Source organism: Cebus imitator, unplaced genomic scaffold, assembly GCF_001604975.1.
Source record: "Cebus imitator isolate Cc_AM_T3 unplaced genomic scaffold, Cebus_imitator-1.0 Scaffold208, whole genome shotgun sequence".
Classification (NCBI taxonomy): domain Eukaryota; kingdom Metazoa; phylum Chordata; class Mammalia; order Primates; family Cebidae; genus Cebus; species Cebus imitator.
Window position 1 is genome coordinate 1714540 of NW_016107523.1, and position 26218 is coordinate 1740757.

The 26218-nt window shown below is 32.8% G+C and overlaps 1 protein-coding gene across 7 annotated transcripts in view; it reads left to right on the top strand.

Annotated features, from left to right (window-relative positions):
* The window catches only part of DMD (dystrophin), a 2133401-nt gene that overhangs the window by 715350 nt on the left and 1391833 nt on the right, over window positions 1–26218 (top strand). For all 7 annotated transcript variants that reach the window (XM_017548497.2, XM_037745683.1, XM_037745686.1 and 4 more), the window contains exons 21-25: window positions 1485–1665; window positions 14928–15073; window positions 18272–18484; window positions 21979–22092; window positions 23070–23225. In XM_017548497.2, coding sequence (XP_017403986.1) covers window positions 1485–1665; window positions 14928–15073; window positions 18272–18484; window positions 21979–22092; window positions 23070–23225 — 810 coding nt within the window. The remainder of the gene's footprint in view (window positions 1–1484; window positions 1666–14927; window positions 15074–18271; window positions 18485–21978; window positions 22093–23069; window positions 23226–26218) is intronic.

The following is a 26218-nucleotide window of genomic DNA, read 5'->3' on the forward strand; positions in this document are numbered from 1 at the left end:
CCATGAATAATCACCTTATTTTTTTGTCTTTTTACTTTGATTTTCAGGAAGCTCAGATTTAAATTCAGTTTAGAATTGCTGTAATTCTTTGTGTTTTGTTCTTCTTCTAATAGTCTCATGTTCCAATTTTAAAATTTCAATTATCCTGTTTTTACATATTAAATAGTAACTAATCCTTAAGCATTTTTTCTAAAGACAGCATATATATGAGTTATAAGTAAGCAGCCATGATAATAACACTTTTTAGAAGAGCAGTGAAAACCTTCTGAGTTCAAATTATATATGTATTAATTACAAAGAAATTCCAGCTTCGCTGGAAACAAGAGCATGAAAACATTTATGTAGAGAATAGCGTGTCAAAATAAATACAGGGCTTGCCACAAATTTGAGCCACATATGTAATTTTAAGTGGTGTAGAAACTACATTAGGAAAGGAAAAAGAAACAGTCAATTAATTTCAACAGTACATTTTATTTAACCTGATTTATCAAAAATATTATTATTTCACAGTTTAATCAGTATTTAAAAATGTTAAGACAGTTTATGTTCTCAGTTTTTCTTAGTAAGTCTTCTGAATTAAACATATTTTGTAATTTCAATGCATCTAAATTTGGAGCAGCCACATTTCAGGTGCCCAGTAGCCACATGAGCTAGTGACAGCACAGCAGTGTTCATGTGATTTGATCATACAAACCAGGGTGCTACTGAGAGTGAGAGAGCATGCTGCCCATAATTATGCCAGGACAACAAGATGAAATGTGGACAGTCACCGTCATTAAAAAAGCAGCAATTGTCTGTTTGGTCAGAAGTAATGAGGCCATACAAAAGTTAGAAGATTATAGATACATTTTTATATGTGTGTGTGTGTATATACACACACAGGCACACACACATATATATGTGTGTATATATAGATACACATGAATACACATGTATATATACATACATATAAGTGTTATATAGATTTTATATATGTGTATATGTAATCTATATATTTATATCAAAATATGTTTATGATTTAATATAGTATACACATATACATATATGTAGGGGCATATATAATTTGTATTTTACACAAATGAAATGTAAGAGAAAATATTGTTTGTTGAATGAGCTTAGAATTTGAAGCAAAGGCACATAATTTTTATATAAGAGGGGTGCAGTCTATACTTGATTTATGGAAAGGATTTAAGGTCATTCATAACACTTGTCCACTGCACACATTCATACCCATTAATGCTCTAAATTATGTCATCTTGAAATTTAAATATCATTATATAGGATGATACATATTGAACAAAGAGCCTTAAGTTGATGGCCTGTGATAGAGGCTTGTTTATATGGTCTGGATGTTTCTTATCAGACATTTCTGAAGGGTATTAAGCTAAACTTGCCTTACTGCTTTGTAATAACTTCTTTTGCAAAATGTAATGTATGCAAAATAAAAGTGTTATTTACTTTCAATCCTCTAAATTATGGCACAGGATGAAGTCAACCGGCTCTCAGCTCTTCAACCTCAAATTGAACGATTAAAAATTCAAAGTATAGCCCTGAAAGAGAAAGGACAAGGACCCATGTTCCTGGATGCAGACTTTGTGGCCTTTACAAATCATTTTAACCAAGTCTTTTCTGATGTGCAGGCCAAAGAGAAAGAGCTACAGACAAGTAAGTAAACATTCTAAAATGGCTAACTTGACATTTTCCAAATTGGTTATTTGTGGGGAAATCCAGAAAGTACTAACATGAAACAGTAATTTCTGTCCATGGAACCATTCTCCCCACAACCTATATTAAAAAGGAATGAATTACTGGTGTAACAGATATGCTCTCTTTAGATTTTTTGTCATCATAATAATTTCGTGACTTTGAGAAACGAATAAAACATGTTTTGTATGGGCATAGCTTCTCCTTGGTGGGTTGTAGATTTCAAAATCAGATGTTTTGGACATTGAAGAAAATAAAAGAGCAGTTGAGGTCATATGAATAGGCTTTCATTAAGTGTAGCTTGCTGTATGTACAAGGATATTTGCTAGGCATCTTTTAATACTTCTGTCAATTTATCTGAAGAGTGTTATACTTGTAGCATACATGTGGCAACTGAAACTCAGCAAAGGACAAATTATTCTTTGGGCTACATTTTACTACTGGATCACTATAATTACATAAATCCTATTTTTTCCTTTGATGATAAAAGATAAAAGTGGAGCAATTATGCAAATTCATACCATGTGAGTAGCAAATTTTTCAAGATGTTTCTTTTGTCTCTCATTGAATTGCTTTAATAAGATGATGTTAATACATAGTATCTGCTCCAAAATATCTCTACTCATCAACTTAATTTTAAGACAAAAATTCTTTTCAGAGAGAGATTAATGACCACCTTTATGAAATAGTAAATGGATTTTTGGTTGACTGTATACACGCATATATATGTTCATGTGCACACACAAAGAATTATAAAGTAAAATTGGGTTTGAAGGCATTAAGATAAAAGTATTGTTTGAAAAAAAAATCTTCCTCAAATTTGTTATGGGAAGCACAGGAACATATGTTTGTTTTCTACTAAAACTTTAATTAGTTGGAAAATACATTATCCTATTGCTTTTCTTTGTAAATATTTAAAGAATTCACCATATAATATCATTTCCAGAATTAATGTAGTGATGCACAAAGCTTTTCTCATTTCCCAGCTTTTCATTTTTACAAAAATGAAATGAACTAAATAAAGCAAAGGATAACTACTTTTTTTTTTTTGTACTTCAAAGTCGTTTTTGCTTAGGGATTTATTTTCCTGTCAGGTAGTAAAGCTTTATAAATAATACCAGCTCCCTCTAGTGGATTTCAGTATACTTGTTGCTGTGCCTCTGTAAAATCAATTTGGGAAAATATTTTAAATGTCCTAGATTTTCAAATACTGACCTATTTAACACTAATGTATTTTAACTTGTCATAAAATACATAAACCTCCCTTAAATATATTTAGTGGCTAGACAAAAGCTGTTGGGCAAAGGAGTCTTTTCACTGGAAAGTTATTTTAATCTATATATACCTCTTAATTATATTAAAGTTCAACTTTTTATCGTTTACTTTAAAGATGTTCAGAATAGCAATTGATAATCATGTAGATTTATCTATGATGTTACAGTATAAATATATAATAATATATAATCTCTATTCATACAGCTATCCATCCATCCAACCATCCATCCATCCATCTGTATCATGTCTTCTCTTTTTTTAATTTCATACCTACAAATGATGATTGTTTATAAAACTTCCCAACTTTTTCACTCCATTTATATTTAAATAAATTATCCTTATTTCCACTTTACCAACACATCTTTAATGTTGTTATTCACCCCTTTGGAATGCTTGTCTAGGTATTGATAAATAACCCTTTAAATATGGAATATATATAGTGAATGAAAACATGTAGCATATCAAATTATGTAGCAGTTTATTTTGTTAATTTGTAATTATTTGAAATAATTGCACATGTGTGTGCATTATCCCCAAACTGGTAACATGGAGTAAATCTCATGGCTTGTATTACTCCACGGTACTTTGGACATATTAAGTATTCAGCAAATAAGAGCTAGTAGAAGTGCCTAGGCATCCATAGTGACATTTATTTCCTCTTTACTTTTATAATCTAGTTTTCTCACAAAAATCTGGCTTTTGAAATATATTTCCCGTGGTGAAAATTGATATAAGGAGTTGGTGGTTGTTACCTGACAGATGTGATAGGAGAAAATAATATAAAAAGATACGATTCTTTCTATTTTCAAAGTACTTTTAAGTCTATAAATAAGTAATTTATACATTATTTTACCTAACCCTCAGAGAAACACATTGAGTATATGTTTTTATTACACCTATGTCACAAATAACCTAATGAGGTTTGAATAACTGAAAGGATGGATATGGGATGCTATATAACTAGATCATACACATGAATGTTCTTAACAACATTATTCATAATAGCCGAAACGTAGAATAAACCCAAATGTCCATCAACTGATGACTATATGAAGAAAATGGGCACATCTATACAATGCAATGTTATTGTGTAATAAAAAGGGATGAAGTACTGATACACACTACAGCATGGATTACTCTTGAAGACATTATGCTAAGTGAAAGAAGCCAGTTACAAAAGATTGTATGTTATATGATTCTATTGATATAAAATGGCCACAGTAGGCAAATCTGTAGAGGCAAAAATACGATTAGTGGTTGCCTAGGTCTTGGAGGACGAGGGGGCGGAATTGTCTCCCATGACAATTGATAAAATAGTTTTCTAGAAATTGAAAACCAGAAAACCCATGCTGCATGCTAGATGAATATAGAAATACAGCACCCGGTTTGTTATATATAATTGTACAAAAAGGAAAAATGAAACCTTATTTTTAAATGTAAATAAGGGAAAAATTGGGATGTAATTTGAGTTTATTTCATTAGCAATGTGGAAAACATGTCAAAAACATTATTAGGAATTTTGTTCATTTGGTTTAGTTTTGCAGAAATGGAGAAGATGACAGTATTAGTTATGATAAAGCCAGTGTTTCATGTTCTAAATTTTCAAAATGATTCTCTTCTGTTCTCCATCCTTAGACTGCTTTCAGAACAGTGTCTTGCTCACTCATTCACTAATAAATTCAAGAAATATTTTTGAACACCTGGTATGTGCCATAAAAGTGCTGGGCACGAGGTAATGTACTTGGTGGAGAAAATCTAGAGCAGTATTATGTCTTCATGGAGCTTATAGAAAAAAAGATAATAAAATGGAATATCTGAATGTTGTTTTAGATTATAATCACTTTGGGGTCTGAAACCGTGATTCTAGAAAGATGATGTTAGAACCAAACCTGTAGAATGTGCAGATGCTAGCTGTGGGATAAGTTGGAGAAAGGACATTAAAAGAAATGGAAAGAAACCCAAATGGCCAAAGGTGAGAATAAGGGCTTGGCATACCCCAAAGACATAAGGGAGGCCAGAAGGTCTGGAACCTAACAAATCTTGGAAATATTAGGACAAGATGAGGGTAGAATTCCTCAAGACCCCCATAAACTTCTATAAAAGTTTGGATTTTTAAGAGCAGTTGACATTTTCAAAATTTCAGTTGAGGATGTTAAGTAACCTTATTTGCATTTTTGAAAAACTCACCCTCTAGCTGGTATGTGAGAAAGAAATGGAATACAAGTGTGAGGAGAAGCAGGGAGACATGTGGGAAGAATAGCCACACAGGGGAGAGTCCGGTGAAACTTAAGCTACAGTTGTGATAAGATAAAGAAAAATCAGTGCAACCCTTGAAAAGGTAATGATCAGAGGAGGCGTAGCAGGGAAGATTCTTGCCAGAATTGCAACAAAATAACTTTTGCCTCTTACAGAGACAGTAGAAGAAAATTTTAGGGTAGCCAGCAAGGATGCTCTCCATGGTCATAATTTCAAGCTCTGTGGTTAGTCTTTACCCCTCCCTGTTAAGATGCTGAGACTGGGAATTTAAACGAAGAGTTGTCTGAACTAACTCTTCTAGCTACAGGTCAGAAAATTGACCTACATTTCTTTTTTAAAATATAAATTTTTTTATTTTAAAATTTAATTTTTAACACATCTAGGCAAAGGAATCTTTTATTCCAGTAGACACATACTCTGTTGCATTGCTCCTTCACTCCTGAATCCAGACAAACTATCCATAAACCCCTTCTTTAAAAATATTGTGTTATTTTTATCAATACCAACAAGAGCAAGAATAGCGGAAATATTTGTTTAAGCAAGCTATGTGCTTATTATTGTGAGATAAAATAGTTGTTCACTGACCTCAAGAATCATGGGAAAACTTGCTAAATGCCAAGTTAGAGCAATATACATATATATATACATATGTATATACATATATATGTATGTGCATGTATGTATATAAAATTTATGTGGCAGGAACCTCATACTTTTTTCCAAAATAGCTGTACTAATTTACATTCGCACCAACAGTGAACAAGTGTACTTTTTTCTACAGCTTCCCCAACATTTATCATCCGTCATTTTGAAAATAGCCTTGCTAATTTTAACATGTTTAAGGTGTTATGTCATTGTGGTTTTCACATTTTTCTGATGTTTAGAGATGTTGAGCATTTTTTTGACATATCTGTTGGCCATTGGTACCTCTTATATTGAGAAATGTCTGTTCAGGTCCCTTGCCCTTTTTTTAAATCAGGAAACTTGTTTTCTTGCTGTTGAGTTGTTTGAGTTTTCTAAATATTTTGGTTATTAGCTCCTTAACAGATATGTGATTCACAAATATTTTCTCTTGATATGTGAGCTGTCTCTTCACTCTGTTAATAGTTTCCTTTCCTGTGCAGAAACTTTTCAGTTTGATGCAAACTAATTTGTCTGTTTTTGCTTTTATTGCCCATGCCATGTTCATTTCAGCATTATTCATAACAGCCAAGATATGGAAACAACCTCAGTGTCTATCACAGGATTAATGGATAAAGAAAACATGCCATATATATGTGTGTATATATATATACATATATATATATATACACACACACACACATATATATGTACACACATACATATATATAGTGATATATATAATATATAGTGATATTTATATATTCCAATGTCTATATATGGTATATATACAAAATGAAATACTATACAGCCTTTAAAAAGGAGTTTCTATCATTTGCCACCATGTAGATGGAAATGGAGGACATTATGCTAGCTGAAATGAGCCAAAGAAAGACAAATACTATATAGTCTCACTTATATGGGGAATCCAAAAAAGTCAAATTATAGAAACAGAGAATAGAAAGGTAGTTACCAGAGACTAGAAGGAAGAGGAAGGTTGGGAGAGAGAAGGTGTTAATCAAAGGCTAGAAAGCTTTAGTTAGACTGGAGGAATAAGTTGTAGTGATCTCTTGTACTGCATGGTGGGAACAGTTAATAAAAATCTATATTTCAAAATTGGTAAAAGAATACATTTTAATATCTTCACAAAAAAGGTAAGTTGGTGAGGTGATGAATATGTTAATTAGCCCGAGTGAATCTCTTTACAATGCATACATAAATCAAAACATCACGTTATACCACATAAATACACAGAATTATTATTTGTCAGTTAAATATAAAATAGATTAACAGGATATTTTGAAGACATTATGGCTAAGTGAATAGAGCTACTTTTAGCAAAAAGTGAAAAAGGGAAAATTCACCAAAAGAAAAAAAAAAAAACTCTTACATTCTGATAAATATTTCAGTAGCATGGTAGTTTATACTTACACAAAGTTGGTTAGAAAAATGCAGTTGAACTGGAAAATAAATCAGTTGTCCAGAAGGTGAATAATAGAGCGGTACTTATGAAAATGACCTCAAGTTCACTTGGTTCATTTGAGTTTTATGACTTTTAAAAGAAAATCTAACGTGATATTAGATAAAATTCCTATAAACCCATCTGTTTTACTCATGTCAGACCCCACCTGGAACCCTTTGTAAAAATGGAGCCTGGCCAGCAGGGACTTTCAGCAGAACAAGTGGCATAAGCAAAAATGCATGAAGCAATTAAATGACGTATTTTGATTGGAGGATAGAATATTGATTTTGATTGAAAACTGGGCTAAAATCTTGATTGAATTCCCAATCACAAAGATCCTTGTATTTCAAACTAAGGAAACAACTTATATGTTGGCGTTAGAAATTCAAGTTATATTCAGACTTCCTTGCACTTCTAATTATCTGAAGAAACATTTGTAGTATGTTAATCATCATATATTGTAGGTCCTGTCTTATTTCTTGACACCTTTGTCAGTGTTCACATTTTAGAGAAATGCTTACTTTTGTCCTTTTCTATGGTATTTAATAAAGTTTGGAAACTTTGCTGGTTGTATTGTCTCCGAGACTTTAGATTGATCATGGGGAATAGGAACAAGTTCGGCATACGGTTGGCAGGGAATTAAAGGCTCAAGTTGAGTATTTTTCCAAAGTACATATATGTCATGACTTCTGCTTCTATACATACATGCAATGCATTGTTTTCCCCCACAGGTAATGATGGGGAATTTTAGTTGGAATTGATTTCATAGTCACAGCATGACTCTTTTTTGAATGTATATGTATATATTTTATTGCACTTTAGGTTATGCAGTACATGTGCAAAACATGCAGGATTGTTGCACAGGTACATACATGGCAATGTGGTTTGCTGCCTCCATCCCTGTCACCTATATCTGGCATTTCTCCTCCTGTTATCCCTCCCCAACTTCCCTATCCCCCGCGGTCCCACCCCTATTCTACCCCAACAGCCCCAGTGTGTGATGCTCCCCTCCCTGTGTCCTTGTGTTCTCATTGTTCAACACCCACCTATGGGTGAGAACATGGGGTGTTTGTTTCTCTGTTCTTGTGTCAGTTTGCTGAGAATGATGGTTTCCAGATTCATCCATGTCCCTACAGAGGACACGAACTCATCCTGTTTTATAGCTGCATAGTATTCCATGGTGTATATGTGCCACATTTTCCTTGTCCAGTCTATCATCAATGGGCATTTGGGTTGGTTCCAGTTCTTTGCTACTGTAAACAGTGCTGCAATGAACATAAGTGTGCATGTGTGTTTATAATAGAATGATTTATAATCCTTTGGATATATACCCAGTAATGGGATTGCTGGGTCAAATAGAATTTCTATTTCTAAGTCCTTGAGGAATTGCCACACTGTCTTCCACAATGGTTGAACTAATTTACACTCCCACCAACAGTGCTTTTAAATGCTGTCCCTATTAAGACTACTAACATATCATCTCTTTCTCTCCCCAAATGAATTACATGGGAGCCTTCTCCAGCTTCTATATAAGTACTATCCAATAGAAAAATAATGGGAACCATATATTAATTTTAAATGTTCTAGAAACCATATTAGCAGATGGACAGGTAGAAGTCATTTTGAAATATTGTTTCAACATAGAATCAAAATTTTGAAATGTAAAAATGGTTCTACATTCTTTTTGTACTAACTTTCCAATATTTCACATTTCTTTATATGTACGGAACATCTCAATTCAAACTGCCCACATTTCAAGTGCTCACTGGTCATGTAGCCATTTGCTACCTTATTCGATGGCATAGCTGTCTTCTCTCTACTCTGTACATTGTCTGATGTTTCAGTGCCTATTTTCTGAGTAGTTCTATTTTTTAAGAGGAGAGAGTTTTTTTTTCCGTGAAATGTCATGTATAACCGACTGCTCTGAGATCTCATTATCATGATAGTTATATCTTTCTGAATTTTCACTATAAGTCTCTGTTTATCTTGCTTTCCAGTTAAAGGGGTTTGTCCTTGACATAGACTAACGTGTATTAAAAAACCTAACACCTAATTTCATCCTTAGTGCTTTTGTTTATGACAAAATATTCTTGCTTTGCCTCTTTCGGTTTGTCCTTTGCTCTCCTCTTCTTTTCCCTTTAGCCTCTTCCTCTTTTAAGAGTTGGTTAGAGACAAGCAGTTTTTAAACAAAAGGTACAGAAAACATGTTTTTCTATTCCTCTACTATAATTTTAGATATCAGCTTGCCTATACTTTATCAGTTCCATCCTTCACATATTAAATATCTAGATATTAATGGAATATATATATATGTATATTTAGTTTTCAAGATAAATGGTAGCACAGAATAGGAGCCCTTCATTTTTATTTCCCAATAATTTACAGCATGTGCTTCCAAGCTTGCAATCACTTATATTAATTTACATTTTGTTGAATATATTTCGCTAATAACATTAAAAAGATATCTGCATTTTTAAATGGTGCTTTAGCAACAGAATAGTAGAAACTGTCATAGGAATACTTTCTTTTGAGGTAAAACCCATATTTATAAGCAATATATTGGTTAAATGTTAAATCTTCATGCCATGTTTTTCATGATTCTGGGCTGAGTCAAAGGATGTCAGTAGAATTGACGTCTTTTAAGATGGTAGGTTTTTATATTGGATATGTTTATTGTCTTATTGCAGTCAGTAAAGATAAACTTAACTGTTGGATTATTAATCTCTATTTCTACATAAAAAGAAAAAAGTGAATTTCCCTAGATGGAGCTGATGTATTTCTGCTCCTGTGTTGGGATCACAAGGGCAGCATCTACATGTATCTCTCTGACTAGTAGGTAGGCCAGCTCATACTGAGTTTGCCCTTGGCTACACTGGGTTCTACATAAGACTTTTTCTTTCAACTTATCTGAAACAGATTTAGAATTCTCCACTGGCATGCATGGTTTGAATGAGATATTCTATACAGTTGCAAATTTCTCAAGCATTTCCTGAACCTTGATAGCAATCCTTGCAGTCATTACATGGTGTTGCTACATTCCACATAAGAAAAGCATAAAAAGAAATTGCGATATTTATGTTTGTAGGTGTGTGCATTTTTTGTTTGTTTTGTTTTCCAGCTTGCCTCAGAAATTGTATTAGATGAACAGATTCCCAAACTAATCTCTGGAAGTCTATGTCTTAAAACAAAGCTACAAAAGAATTTCCAACAGATTTGAAATGATCAGCTTCAAATGAATTTAAAACCAATTTAGGATGAAGGTTAGCATGCAAGGAGGAATTGAAAATATGTATGTTTTAATTATAGTTTACCAATATGAAACGATTACTGTGAAATTCAGTTGTTGGATCGTTTAGCATAGATACCTGCCATAAATATCATAAAGATTTGTTGAATAGAAGACTAGTAGCAAATGAGAGGATCTCATCTCAGATATGTTGCCCATCTTTGGCACTCAGAAGTAATTGACATTTAATCAGCCACCCTCAATTTTGTTAGGTGCTGGAGAATGGATTGAAGGAAAACTATGAGCTTTGAATTATGACTATAATAAAATTATAGCTTTATATTATAACCAGTGCTTATAATTCAGAGGAAAATATTGCATTCTCAGTGAGTTTGAAATGGTTGTAAATTTAGTATTTTCCATTTAAACATGTTAAACATACACCTTCACTGTTAAAAATACTGGAGTTAATGAATTAATACATTCTGTGAATATGTAAATAATGACAGCATAAACACATTGCAAAAGTTAGGTGATTTTAATCATATTTAAGATGTATGTAAAGGACGTGTGTGGTGGTCCATACCTGTAATCTCAACACTTTACAAGGCTGAGGCAGGAGGATTGCTTGAGTCCAGGAGTTTGAGACCAGCCTGGGGAACAAAGGGAGACCTCATCTTTATGAAAAATAGAAAAAAATTAACCTGGCATGGTGGCACATGCCTGCAGTCCTAGCTATTCGTGAGGCTGAGATGGGAGGATCAGTAAGCCCGGGAGGCCGAGGATGCAGTGAGCCATGATTGCACCACAGCAATCGTGCCTGGGTGACAGAATGAGACCTTGTCTTAAAGAAAAGAAGATGTATATGAATAATCTTTATTACCTTAGGTTATAACTTTTTAAAATACAGCTTATATTTTACTGGTCGATAAACTAAACTTTGAGAAAATATAGCTCACTTAGTAGGACATTTCTTCATTGTTTCCTGATGTCCTGTATCATCTCTATAATTTTGTGAAGTAATTTTTTCTACACTTTCCACTTTTATAAGTAGTTCTGTCTTTTGTCAGAACAGAGTGGAATTTTGGTTTAGCTCTCAGTGGGAGGACTTCAAGTCTTTTTCCTAAATACCGATCAGAAGTTATACGGAAAACGATTAATGGTTCAGAAACTGAAGTGTTTCAGTTTTCATTAAACAGAAGTAAAAAAGGAGACATGTTCAAGTGCAATTAAAAAAAATTTTATGAAGCTTATGATCCATCCAACATACTGCTTTGTGTCTGCCCATAGTCCTCTCTCCTTCCAGATCATTTGCAGAAACGACATCTCAGAAGCAATCATTTGCTTCTTTGTAACTGAATACTCCTTTACTTCACTGCTATTTATAAAGTCTCTTTTGGCCTTTATTTATTAATAATCATCTAGTATTCAAATAAATGCATCTGTTACTCTCATCACTCCTCTTCAGCATAGTACTTGAAATCCTAGCTAGAGTAATCAGACAAGATAAAGAAATAAAGGGCATCCAGAGCAGTAAAGAGAAAGTCAAAGTATCAGTGTTTGCTGACTATAGGATCATTTACCTCCAAAGCCCTAAAGACTCCTCCAGAAAGCTCCTATAGCTGATAAAATAATTCAGAAAAGTTTCCAGATACAAGATTAATGCACACAAATCAGTAGTTCTTTTTTTTAAAATTGTCCTTTAGGTTCTGGGGTACATATGCAGATCATGCAGTATTGTTGCATAGGTACACACATGGCAGTGTGGTTTGCTGCTTCCATCCCCCCGTCACCTACATCTGGCATTTCTCCCCATATTAGCCCTCCCTGACCTCCCCACCCCCCCTGCTGTCCCTCCCTTTGCTCCCCACAGCAGACCTCAGTGTGTGATGCTCCACTCCTTGTGTCCATATTGTTCAACACCCGCCAATGAGTGAGAACCTGTGGTATTTGATTTTCTGTTCTTGTGTCAGTTTGCTGAGAATGATGGTTTCCAGGTTCATCCATGTCCCTACAAAGGACACAAACGCATCATTTTTTTATTGCTGCATAGTATTTCATGGTGTATATGTGCCACATTTTCCTTGTCCAGTCTATCGTCGATGGGCATTTGGGTTGGTTCCAGGTCTTTGCTATTGCAAGAAGTGCCTCAGTGAACATATGTGTGTATGTGTCTTTATAATAGAATGATTTATAATCCTTTGGGTATATACCCAGTAATGGGATTGCTGGGTCAAATGGGATTTCTATTTCTAGGTCCTTGAGGAATCACCACACTGTCTTCCACAATGGTTGAACTAATTTACGCTCCCACCAACAGTGTAAAAGTGTTCCTATTTCTCCACATCCTCTCCAGCGTCTGTTGTCTCCAAATTTTTCAATGATCACCATTCTAACTGGTGTGAGATGGTGTCTCAGCGTGGTTTTGATTTGCATTTCTCTAATGACCAGTGATGAGTATTTTTTAAATGTTTTTTTTTTAATTGTACTTTGGGCTCTGGGGTACATGTGCACATCCTGCATCTTGTAGGATTGTTGCATAGGTACATACATGCCGTGGTGGTTTGCTGCCTCCATCCCCAACCCTATTGCCTACATCAGGCATTTCTCCCGGTGTTATCCCTCTCTACCCTCCCTTCCCCACACTGTCTCTCCCGACCCTTTTCCTCCACCCACCGCCCCCCGACCTAACCCAGTGAGTGTTGTTCCCTTCCCTGTGCCCACATGTTCTCATTGTTCATCACTCGCCTATGAGTGAAAACATACAGTGTTTGGTTTTCTGTTCTTGTGTCAGTTTGCTGAGAATGATGGTTTCTAGATTCATCTATGTCTCTACAGAGGACACGAACTCATCGTTTTTTATGGCTGCATAGTATTCTATGGTGTATTTGTGCCACATTTTCTTTGTCCAGTCTATCATTGATGGTCATTTGGGTTGGTTCCAGGTCTTTGCTATTGTAAATAGTGCCACGATGAACATATATGTGCATGTGTCCTTATAATAGAACGATTTATAATCCTTTGGGTATATACTCAGTAATGGGATTGCTAGGTCAAATGGAATTTATATTTCTAGATCTTTGAGGAATCGCCACACTGTCTTTCCAATGGTTGAACTAAATTACACTACCGCCAGCAGTGTAAAAGTGTTCCTGTTTCTCCATAACCAGATATTTTAATGATAGCCATTCTAACTGGCATAAGATGGTATCCCAATGTGGTTTTGATTTGCATTTCTCTAATTACCAATGATGATGAGCATTTTTTCATATGTTTGTTGGCCTCATATATGTCTTCTTTTGAAAAGTGACTGTTTATGTCCTTTGCCCACTTCTGAGATATCTTAAGGTTTAGTAAATCTCTCTTTACCTCTGTCAAATTTGCTGTTAAACCCATGCTCTTAGTTCTTATTTTTCACTTACTGTATTCCTTATTCTAGAATTTCTTTTGGATTATCCCTAAAATATGTTACACCCTTTTTATCATTTACAGTTCTCTGCAGCATTCTCAATCTTGTGTCTAATGTCTTTCAACATGGCCAGTGTAGCCACTTAAGTGATATTTCATATATAAACACACACATATACTTTAAAACATATAAACTTGTATGTATATACATACTGTGTATCTCTAATACTTTCCTTAATATACATATTTATATTTATATATTATAATTATACATGTAAAATTTTATATATATCTACACACACACACACACACACACACACACACACACACACACACGTATATATGCCTCTTAAAAGCCTGTTTTCTCGATTGCAATTGGGATTAACAATGTATACCTCACAAGTTTATTATAAGAATTAAGAATGATAATATATATGGGATGATTATGAGAGCTCTTGATACATATACTAAGCATACATAAATGGGTTTTGTTTTGGTAAAATTAGACATGACATGATATAATTTAAAAATCAAGGGCTTTGAATAATGATACTATTTTTTTCCAAAGGCAAATGATAGCACAGAAAGAGAGTAGCCTTTCAATATCAGATATAATTGGACTCTGCTCGGTTTCTCCAAATACCATCTGTATGACCTTGGGCAAATTACTCAGCTTCTCTGTTTTTCTGTGTTCTGACCTTATCTGTTTTTCTGTTTCCTGACCTTATAAATGAATTAAACAATACAGAATTTATGGGCTGATTTGTGAATTTAATGTAATATATGTAAGGTCTCTGGCAAACACATGTAACAGGAATGTATCTTCATAGTTATATTCAAATATGCATTTCAGATTTTCTAATTTTGCTAATATTTGAAAATAGTAATATGATTGAGTTTGCTGACAATTTAGGAAAACATGGCAAAGTGTGAAACAGTTTATTGATTCTCATCCTTTTTTCCCTTTTGATAAAGTTTTTGACACTTTGCCACCCACGCGCTATCAGGAGACAATGAGTACCATCCGGACATGGATCCAGCAATCAGAAACCAAACTCTCTATACCTCAGCTCAGTGTCACCGAGTATGAAATCATGGAGCAGAGACTCGGGGAATTGCAGGTTTGTGAAAATTTGAATGTCAAAACAATAAAGCAGTCCTCTTATTTATCAAACAATCACATTGATGTAACCTTTAAATAATATTAGAATTTAAATAATTGTGGCAAGTATGGTAGTTTGCCCATTGAGCAAAGGAAAATGAGACTTCAAAGTATTATTTATGTATACACTCTCTATTTATGGAGATATATATATATATATATATATATATATATAGGTATATATATATGCTGTTTTTGAAAAGAATGATATGATCTATTTATGAAGTATCTTTTTGGTTTAGCATGCATTTTCAGACATACTGATTTTGATTATTCGAAAAGCCATGGTGTTATTTACCTCCCTTGCTTCTTTATTTGTAACTCCTCTAACTCTCAAACAGATGGGTAAAATCAGTGCATAGTCATCCTTGGGTATCCATGGGGAATCGGTTCCAGGAATTCCTATGAATATCAGAATTCATAGATGCTCAAGTCCTTTATATACATGGTGTAATATTTGCATATAACTTATGTACATTCTCCGATATATGTTAAATCATCTCCAGATTACTTATGTCTAATACAATGTAAATACTATAAAAATTGTTGTTATATTATTTAGGAAATAGTGACAATAAAAGAAGTCTTACATGTTTAGTAAGGATGTAATTATGTTTTTTCAAGTATTATTTATTAGTAGTTGATTGAATCCACCGATTCAGAATCCACAAATATGGAGGGCTGGTTGTGTTTATAAAATTAGTTTAAATTTAAATGTTAATTTTATGTAATATTGTAATGAGAAAGTTGAATTCTAATAGCTACATGTTTTAACATCCTTATATCAGCAAAGATAAAATACTGATATGGGAAATGAAATAAATAATTTATAAAATATTTTAGATTCTTTTCCTATTAATTTTAAAATAGTATATCATATAGTCAATAGTTTTCTGTTTCTTTAGACATGAAAACATATTATAGTTCAGAGCTAATATGTGTACTTTAAGAAAAATGTTTTAAAAATTCAAATTTTAACTTTATCATATAGAATCTTTTTCTGTGTGTTAAAATTTTTTTAGGAAATGTATTCAAAGGTATATATATTTAAACAACTTTTGTTATATAGTGTCTATAGTGTCTTATTTAGATATTTATTCTACTATAATACCAAATGGTAGCTGTTTAACCTTTATTTATTTTCTTTTGTTGTAGTTTTTAATGCTTGGCAGAATGATTCCAAAGTTTATTTGGAAAAATGTGTGGCCTAATAGAACTAATAAACTTTTAAAAATAAGAGTAAAAAACTTGGAACAATAAAGAAAGTGGAGAAAACACGTAAGAAAAGGCAATTTGATGAGCAGAAGAAACTATTTCCAGTGAAATAGATAGCGAGGAAAGAAAATAATTGTTCATAAATATTATCAGGATATGTATTAACTAACAAAAAAATGAGGTTTCAACATTTTCCCCAAAGTTACAACAAAATAAAAACCACATGTAATCAAATGTTCAAGAAATGTGGGTAAGCATAAACTTTGGAAAATTTTTAAAATAATAATGTTATAAAACTTTAGGTGGAGAAGCATAAAAATCAATGGAAGCACTCACAAACATTGTAAAAATACCAGAGACAATTTTGAAGAAATATGATACCAAGAAATTTTTTTTTTCTGTAAGGAAGAAAGTCTTGAATAACGCAGACTTCAAAAGGAGATATATATGCATAATAATCCTACGAATAATTGTTACTTAAATTGTAACTGAAGAAGTAAAAAAATTCATAAAATGGGTTATCTTTTTAGCATACTAAATTGTGTTCACACACAAAAATGATGTAAGTACAGATTTGGAAGTGAAGAACAAAAAATTCTCTCTTACTTCTGGAAATGTAAATTCAATATAAATTTTACTGGAGTTAACTCTTCAGTGCATCCCAATAACATACAAGTACATTAATGTAATTTCCATGAAGTCTATATCTTACAAAAATAATCACAATCTACTCAAAGATATAAATGGAACTTGAGATAAATAGGACATTGATTGATAGATGAATGGATGGCTAGATAAATAGTTAGAGATAAACATAATTTACAAGAGTGAAAAACTAGAAATTAAATTGTAGCGCTAATGATGGAAGTTGTTAAACTAGAGAAGCCATTACAATTTTTGTTTTTGAAAAATATCCAATGACATGGGCAAATGCTGACAATAAAATACCTAGTTCAAAATGTAGTTACATGCTAGATATTATCTAAATAATCAGTCATAGGGGAACAATTTTAAAAAGTAAAATAAAAGTGAAGTTAAAAAAGTAAAGCAAAAAAAATTAATTACCACGAAATAGTCATAGAATACTATGAAACTATAAAAGTTAGATGTTTGCCAAATTTTTGGTTGCTATAGGTCACATTATATGAGAAAGAACAACTGTCTATGTGTGCATATAATATGATTATATATTTAATATTTAGCTATACATAGAAAAAATTGAAAAGTTATATAAAATCCTAGTAGTTCTCTTTTTTCCACTTTTAATCATGAGCCTTTATTATTTTATAAAGAGAAAGCAACATTTAAGTAAATATTATATAGGGGAAGCCTAAACTTGGCATCCTACTATAAGAGATTGTATGTGTTATACAGAATAAGTGTAAATAAATTTTATAAATTTCCTGAAAAATTATACTTGAATTCCACCATAGTTCTACATAACAGAATAACATTTTTTGAAAATATAAAATATTAAGTACCTAGATTATTCAATAAGTATTTCTATTTCACATATCAATATTATTATCTATAGCTTTATGTAGAGAGATTAGAGTTTGTTTTTCTGAAAGGTCAGTATAATTAACTTCAATCCCATTAACTTTATCACAAATGCAGTTATTAATATATACACTTAAATCAGCAAAATTATATCCACCAAAACTCTTTGGCTCTGTAAGATACAGTTTTGAGATACATTTGACATTGTTTAGAAAAATACATATGGAGTATTAAATAAAATATCACTAAATGATATGCAAGTTACTCTTAGGGTAATATGTAAAATTTAAATTACCACTAGATGTTTATAACTGTTATAAGATCATCTACTTTGTTTACATATTTGAATCTCATAGATTTCATTTTAAGTATAGTAAATTTAACTGAAACTCATCAATTATTAATCATCAATTAGTATAAATGTACTGAAATTTTTTTTGAGGCTTTACAAAGTTCTCTGCAAGAGCAACAAAGTGGCCTAAACTATCTCAGCACCACTGTGAAAGAGATGTCAAAGAAAGCACCCTCTGAAATTAGCCGCAGATATCAATCAGAATTTGAAGAAATTGAGGGATGCTGGAAGAAGCTCTCCTCCCAGCTGGTTGAGCATTGTCAAAAGCTAGAGGAGCAAATGAATAAACTCAGAAAAATTCAGGTAATTCAAGATTTTACTTTCTACACTCATTTTTATTTACTTATTTGTTTCCCTAACAATATACTGTAAACTGTAAAGGTACATAAACATTTGAACTCCAGCATCTTTCAAAGTTAGTGATAAGATGAGAAGACATGAGTCTTTTACAAAGGATAGTGATTTACTTATTCCTTCTAAGAAAGGAATAAGAGTTTTCTTAGATTACTTTTTAGAATTAATTTGCTATTTTCACTAATGCCAATAGGAATTAAACATGCTTTTAGTTGAATAATTTTCAGAACCAATCATTCCTTTAGTCTGGTTGTCTTTTAAGTTATAGGTAATCATTTAGCTTATAACAAGAAAACAGTTATGTGTATATACTTTATACATATGTATAATGTAACCATTTTATATATATAACTATAGTTTATATATGATTATTTCTTATATTACATTTTGTTTCTGCTGTTTTGCCACTTATAAAAATGTATGATTCAGCTGTGCTTCCTACATGTGCTATTATATATAAAATATGGTGATAGAGTCATATGATTGTATTATATATAAATTCCATTATGTATAATTTCCTATATGTATATGTGTATGAGAAATGTAGGTGTATTAATCTTCTATGACACTCCTAAGAAATTTTCACAAATTTAATGGCTTTGAACAACACAAATTTATTATATCACAGTTCTGGAGGTCAGAAATTCAGAATTAGTCTCTGTGGGCTAAAATTAAGGTGTCAGCAGAACTGTTTCTGTTTTGGAGGATTTAAAAGAGAATCTGTTTTATTGGCATTTTTCGCTTCTGTATATATGTGTATATATGTATACACATAAACACATTATTTGTATATACATATAATGTATATTCACATATACACATATAATGGAATTATATATCATGTACATATATACATTATATATAATGTAATCATATATCATATGTGACATGTTATGTATATTAATGTTACATATGTAATATATAGTAATAAATTACTTTATCACCATATTTCATATGTAATTATATGCTTAAATTTTAGCACATCACTTGTTTCTCAAACCAAATTCTACTGACTTAATTTGTTTGAATAGTGCCACCATACTAACAACCACTCAAGCTAAAGAAAAACAGTAAACCAAAGATTGTATTAAGGTCTGAAAGCCTAAAATATTTAATGAGGTGAGTAATGTGTACCTTGAGTGGTCATTTATTGTGAAAAATGTTAATGCTGAGAAGGAAATGTCGAAAACATTAAGGTATGATTGAAAAACATTGCAACAAGATGCTTCCAGATTTGAATTCCAGCCTAGCTACTTAGCTTTTGTCCTTACCTTTTATAAACCAAAACACTAAGCAAACCTAAAACATTATTTAATGTATAGCATATCTTTATTTATAAACATATGTGTACATGCATACCTATGTAAATACTGCATGAAGTTATCCCTTATTGGCCAAGACCAGTGGCCCATGAGGGCACAATTACATGGCTCTTGTCATCAGTGAGCCTACTTTCTAGTGAAGGAGTAATTTATTTACTCAGTTCCCATGGCACTCCTAACAAATTCAATGGCTTCAAACAACACAAATTTATTATATTAGAGTCCTGGAAGTCAGAAGTTCAGAATTAGTCTCAGTGGGCTAAAATTAAGGTGTCAGCAGGACTGTGTCTGTTTTCGAGGCTCAGAGAGACAGTCTGTTTTACTACTAGAAGCTTTTAGCATCTAGAAATTTTTACGTTTTACGTTTTTAGCTTCTAGAAGCATTCCTTGGCTCATGTCCCTATCGTCCATCTTCAAAGTCAGCAGTGTAACATCGTGCAGTGTCAATTCATCTTTCCCTCTCTATCTCCATCTCCCTTTCTTTCTATCTCTCCTTCTTTCCTTTCTCTCCCTGTGCTATTCTTTGTTTTGTCTTCTTCTTAGTTAGAACCTTTATGATTACATTATGCCCAGCTGGTTGATCCAGTATAATCTCTCTATCTCAAAATCCTTAAGGTATTCACATCTTCAAAGTCCTTTTTGTCATGTTAGGTAATGTACTCACATGTTTCAGAGATTAGGGTGTGGACATCTTGAGCGTAACATTACTCAGCCTTGTACAGTAAATAAAATAAGTGGTATGGGAAAGGTTATCACAATAAGGAGATCCAACACAAACTCAAAAAAAGGCTTATGAAATATGATTGGCACATAGGTTATCTCTGCTATACATTGAATAGGTAGAATTTAGTTAGCTAATAGTGACAAAGAAAGAGTTCTTGACAAAGCATAGTAGTGGCATTTTCAATTAACTGGAATAAGTTCAACATTGGGGAGATAATATATCTGGGGATTAATAAAATATTATGGTTGGAAAAATGGTTTGAAAGTAGACAGTGAATAGCCTTGGATGCCACGTTTTACAATCTTGGTTTTAATCTAATGGTGATGAGACTAATAACAATAGCAACAATGTAGTGAGAAAAACTGCTATTGATTATTTTAAAAAGGGAAATATACGATTCCACTTGTGTTTTCAAAACACTACCCTCACAAGATGAAGGAGGAGAGGAGAAGATTACTGGCATCACTGTAGATCAATAATTAGAATGAGGTAAGTCTGAGGCAGATATCAAAACGAGCTAATACAGTGATGGAGTCAATAGTAAGACGTGAACAAGGACACTGAAGATGTGGAAGAAGAGGAAACGTAGACTTGAAAGATGATAGCAAGGTGATGATGTTGAAGTTATCTGATTTAGATAAACACTTTAAAAATTATTAATAATCCTATTAAAGGGGAAACTTTCTATTGAGTACATATTTTCAATAGAAATTGAAGTAAAATGGAGGAAAATAACACATGTAGACAGCATATTTGCATCATACTTTTTATAAGTGAGAAAACAGCAGAAGCAAAAGGTAATATGGGAAAGAATCATAGGTGGGAGGTATTGGCTATTTGTAAATGATAAAAGATGATGATTTTTACCTGATCATTACTTCATACTGTTAAATAAAAGCAAAAGCTCTCTCTTTATGACAAAATCTTAGTCTGAAAGTTCCCAACTGGAAGGACTATTTAAACTGTCAACTAGAGAAAACAATTTGTGAAAGTTCGGGTTTAGGGAGGCTATAAAGACACGATTACATTGAGTTTATTGTTCACAGTTTGTTTTATGTACTGTAAGGGCACATTGTTAGTATTCTCATGAGTTGTTTTGTAACTTAAAATTTCTCTAGAGGGGGATATGATTTAATGTTCTCGAGAGTAACATCATAAAACCACATTTGGTAGTAATTTTTTATTTTTAACAATAACAGACTTCGCACACCAGTGCTCATACAGTAGACCATAAAAATGCGGTCTTAGTAAAAATATTATTTTTCTCAAGAGCTACTTAGAGACATCCTTTAAACATGGGAATTGTTTTAGGGCTGGTGTTTAGACATCACATGATGATGAATTGTGTTAGAAGTAATCAGCACACTAATCATGCCTTATAATGGGTCACATTTCAGAATCACATACAAACTCTGAAGAAATGGATGGCTGAAGTTGATGTTTTTCTGAAGGAGGAATGGCCTGCCCTTGGGGATTCAGAAATTCTAAAAAAGCAGCTGAAACAGTGCAGAGTAAGATTTTTATATGATGTCTTTAATATGAATAATTGTATATGAATATTATTTGGTTAGATCAGTGTTTTATGGCCAGGGTGAATTTTGCCCTCCTCTCCTCAGCAGAGTTTTAAAAAAATGTTTGTAGACATTTTGGATTGTCACAACTGGGTTGGCAGGTAGGGATGGTTAGATGCTACTGGTGTCTAGTAGTTAAAGGACAGATATGCTGCTAAATATCCTACAGTCCATACAACATCCCTCTACAACAAAGAATTGCACAATCTAACATGTCAGAAGTGCCAGTGTTGAGAAACCCTGGACTAAGTGAGAAACTGACAAAACATTGCCTTTGACTCAGCCTCACTTGATAACATTATTTTACTATAAAATGCAGTATAATTTAAAGGTGAAGAATCCACTGAGCTACTTGTTATTTCTTATGACAAATTATTATTCATACTGTGTTGTTGTTCTCATCATGTATGACATACTGTACTATTATGCGGTTTTGAAATAATATTCATTATACTATTGTCATGCAACATGAAGAAAATAATCTTGCTCTTTAAAGAATTTTATTTACAATACAAGCTAAAAAAAGGAAATCCACCTCACAAATAACCTTCACACCCATTATGCTATAAACAATTTCCGCAATATCCTGTGTTTGAAAATGAAAACACTAATAAAAACAGTAAAGTATGAAGCCATTTTCACACGTTTTTGTAACCAGAAATATTAAATTTCTTTTCTTTTGTTTTTAAGTAGAATACAAATAATTCCCTGCTGCATTTATGCCATAATAACCATTGAACATTTTTTGCAAGACTGTCATGTAACTGCCTATATCAATATCTATGTATCTCAGATTTTAAAAGACAAAAATCCATATGTAATGCCATGAGCCCTAATTTTACATTTTCTAGCTATGTTGCATATCTAATATATGGCAGTAATTTTTTCAGCTGGCTTAAATTGATTTATTTTCTTAGCTTTTAGTCAATGATATTCAGACAATTCAGCCCAGTCTAAACAGTGTCAATGAAGGTGGGAAGAAGATAAAGAATGAATCAGAGCCAGAGTTTGCTTTGAGACTTGAGGCAGAACTCAAAGAACTTAACAACCAGTGGGATCACATGTGCCAACAGGTATGGACAATCTCTTTCACTGTGCCTTGCCTCAGTGTAATTAACTAAGATTTCCTAATGTCTTCCTTCACCATTACTTTTGTTTAAGGCTTTGTTCCTATGTTGTTGCTTTAAAGCACAATTAATTCTGGCAAATTAATCTTTTGCCTGGCATATGTAAATATTTTCATAGTATATATTTTAAATAGTACACATTCATCTTATTATGGTGGTAAAATGACTATCTTGAACACAACTACCATACTGAAAAATGAAATTCTATTTTTTTTTTTTTTGAGACAGAGTCTTACTCTGTCACCAGGCCCCAGGCTGGAGGACAGTGGTGCAATCTCGGCTCACTGCAACCTCCACCTCCCGGATTCAAGCAATTCTCCTGCCTCAGCCTCCCGGGTAGCTGGGACTACAGAGGAGCGCCACCACACCCAGCTAATTTTTTTTATTTTTAGTAGAGACGGGGTTTCACCATGTTGGCCAGGGTGGTCTCAATCTCTTGACCTCGTGATCCACCCACCTCGGCCTCCCAAAGTGCTGGGATTACAGGCTTGAGCCACCGTGCCCTGCGTGCCCTGCTGAAATCCTATACTTAGTCATTATTTCCTATCAATGTTTTCTTCAGAATATAAATGTATAATAATAAGAGGATTAAGAAAAATACATTACACAGAGATATTTGGTGCAAAATAAAATGAATCGGTAATATATGTGTATGTAGAAATAGGGTAAATAATGTTTACTTCTGATTAACATTTTCAAGTTTGGCATTTTTGATACATTTATTTTATGTTTTGAGACAGGGTCTCCTGTCACCTAGGCTGGAGTGCAGTGGTGTGAACTTGGCACAGTATAGCCTCGACCTCCTAGGCTCAACCAATTCTCCCATGACAGCTCCCCTGAGTAGCTAGAACTATAGGCATGTACCACCATGCCTGGCAGATTTTTTGGTAGAGACAGGGTCTTGCTATGTTTCCCAGGCTCGATTCCTGGTCTCAAACAATGCTTTTGCCTTGGCCTCCCAAAGTGTTGGAATTACAGACATGAGCCACCACACCTGGCCTACATTTATTTTTAAATAACAATTAAGATTCAGTAAATGTTAAGAATAGTTGAATTAAAAAAAAAAGCACACAAAATAACTCTACAGTCATATCTGAGTTCCTCAATTTTCTACAGCAGAATATTTTATCAATTATTTGATTAATAAAATAATATTAAATATACCTATTTTGTATTTGAATATTATAGGTAGTAAGATATATTCACAAATAGTACATATCAAATACTTCTTGTTCAAAAGATAAAATTTTGAACTAAAGCAACGAATACTTTTAAGTTGACCAATGTGTTAGTCCCTGATCATCTGCAGTTTTGCTTTCCATGGTTTCAAAGTCGTGTGGTCAGTTGCAATCCTAAAATCGGTAAGCACAGTAAAAGAAGACATTTTGAGAGGGAGAGAAAGATAGATAATGCATTCTGTTTTATTAGCTGTTAATCTCTTACTATATCTGATTTATAAATTAAATTTTATCATAGGTATGTATAAATAGGAGAAGACTCAGTGTATATAGGATTAGGTACTATCCATGGTTTCAAGCATCTACTGGAGGTCTTGGTATAAATATGTCTTCCACAGATACAGGGGAACTACTGTACCTTTTTGGAAAGTAATAGTGAATTTCAGTTTATGTGTTAGAGGCAGTTGGTCTTTTGTTATTGCTAAGTAAACTTTCAAAATGGAAAAGAAGTAATGTCAAAAGGCAAAAGCTACGTTAGAAAATGAAAAAAAAAAAAAAAAGAAAAGGAAAAGGAAAAGTCAAGGCAAATAACTCAGCTAATATAATCACTGACAAAGTTCATTGATTCTACTAATTCACAGATGAGATATCCCTGGATCAGCTAGCTCACGTTCTTCTCCTGAAGTAAGTCAGTGCTAGAAGAGTTGTATTTGTTTTTTCTTTGTTGAATGTTCTTAATGGATGAATAGAAAGAACATCACCAGTTTATATAGAACCTAGGGAAAAGCAACAGTTAAAAAAAAAGTATAAAACCAGCAATATTACTAAAATCTCAATGTTTTTACATTTTATAGAAGTACAATTTTAAAGCCTATCTACTCTCACAATTTCTTAAGACCTTATATCTGTTATATGTACTAAGAATTTGTTGTTCAAGAGAAATATTTTAAACACATTCATGTGTGGCATAACAAAAAAGCTATAGATCCAAGCTATGTTCTCATCTTCATTTTCTAATCTTAGAATAGTTTATATATCTGTGCTTTCCCATCGAGTATCGCTCTGGCGATGTTCTGACTTTGTAGCCAAATGAGTTAGATTGTGAAAGGAAAGAACCATGTACTCTAGGAGAAGAGGAAGACCATGTAGGAAAAACAAGGAAACCAAATGTGAATATTGTTCCAGAGAGAATGGAAAGGAAGTGTAAATCTATGCATTATGCAATTATCTACAGACAAAATAAGGGTGTGATATACTCTCTTGGGTTAAAGATAATTCCTTATTTGTCATTAGATGCCAATATCTGCAAAAACATAAATAATTTGGAACAAAATTGACCAAATATCTGATATATTTGAGGATGCTTTCATATCCCATGATCTAATTTTGGATGTATAAAATGGTTAAGATTAAATTCTAAAGGGTATGTATCTAAGTTTTGAAAAATCTACACTCTAGCTGTTTTTTTTAAATTATCAAGTATAAGTGGGGACTACAGTAGACATTGTTCTTATTCTCATGGAGATAATAGTTTAGTGGTGAAAATGGAAAGTAAATAGTAACACATTATCACAACAATGCCTGGTTTTAAGTCTTGCCATACACTCTGAAATGTAGCAGTAAGAACCCTTTAAATGAGAGTAACAGGACCAGGAAAACTACTTTCTATTGGGTAGTCAGGAAAGTATTTTCTGAAGAAGCAAAATTAAAACTGATATCTGAGTAGTAAGAACTTGACAATTTGCTGTGTGAAGGAATTTT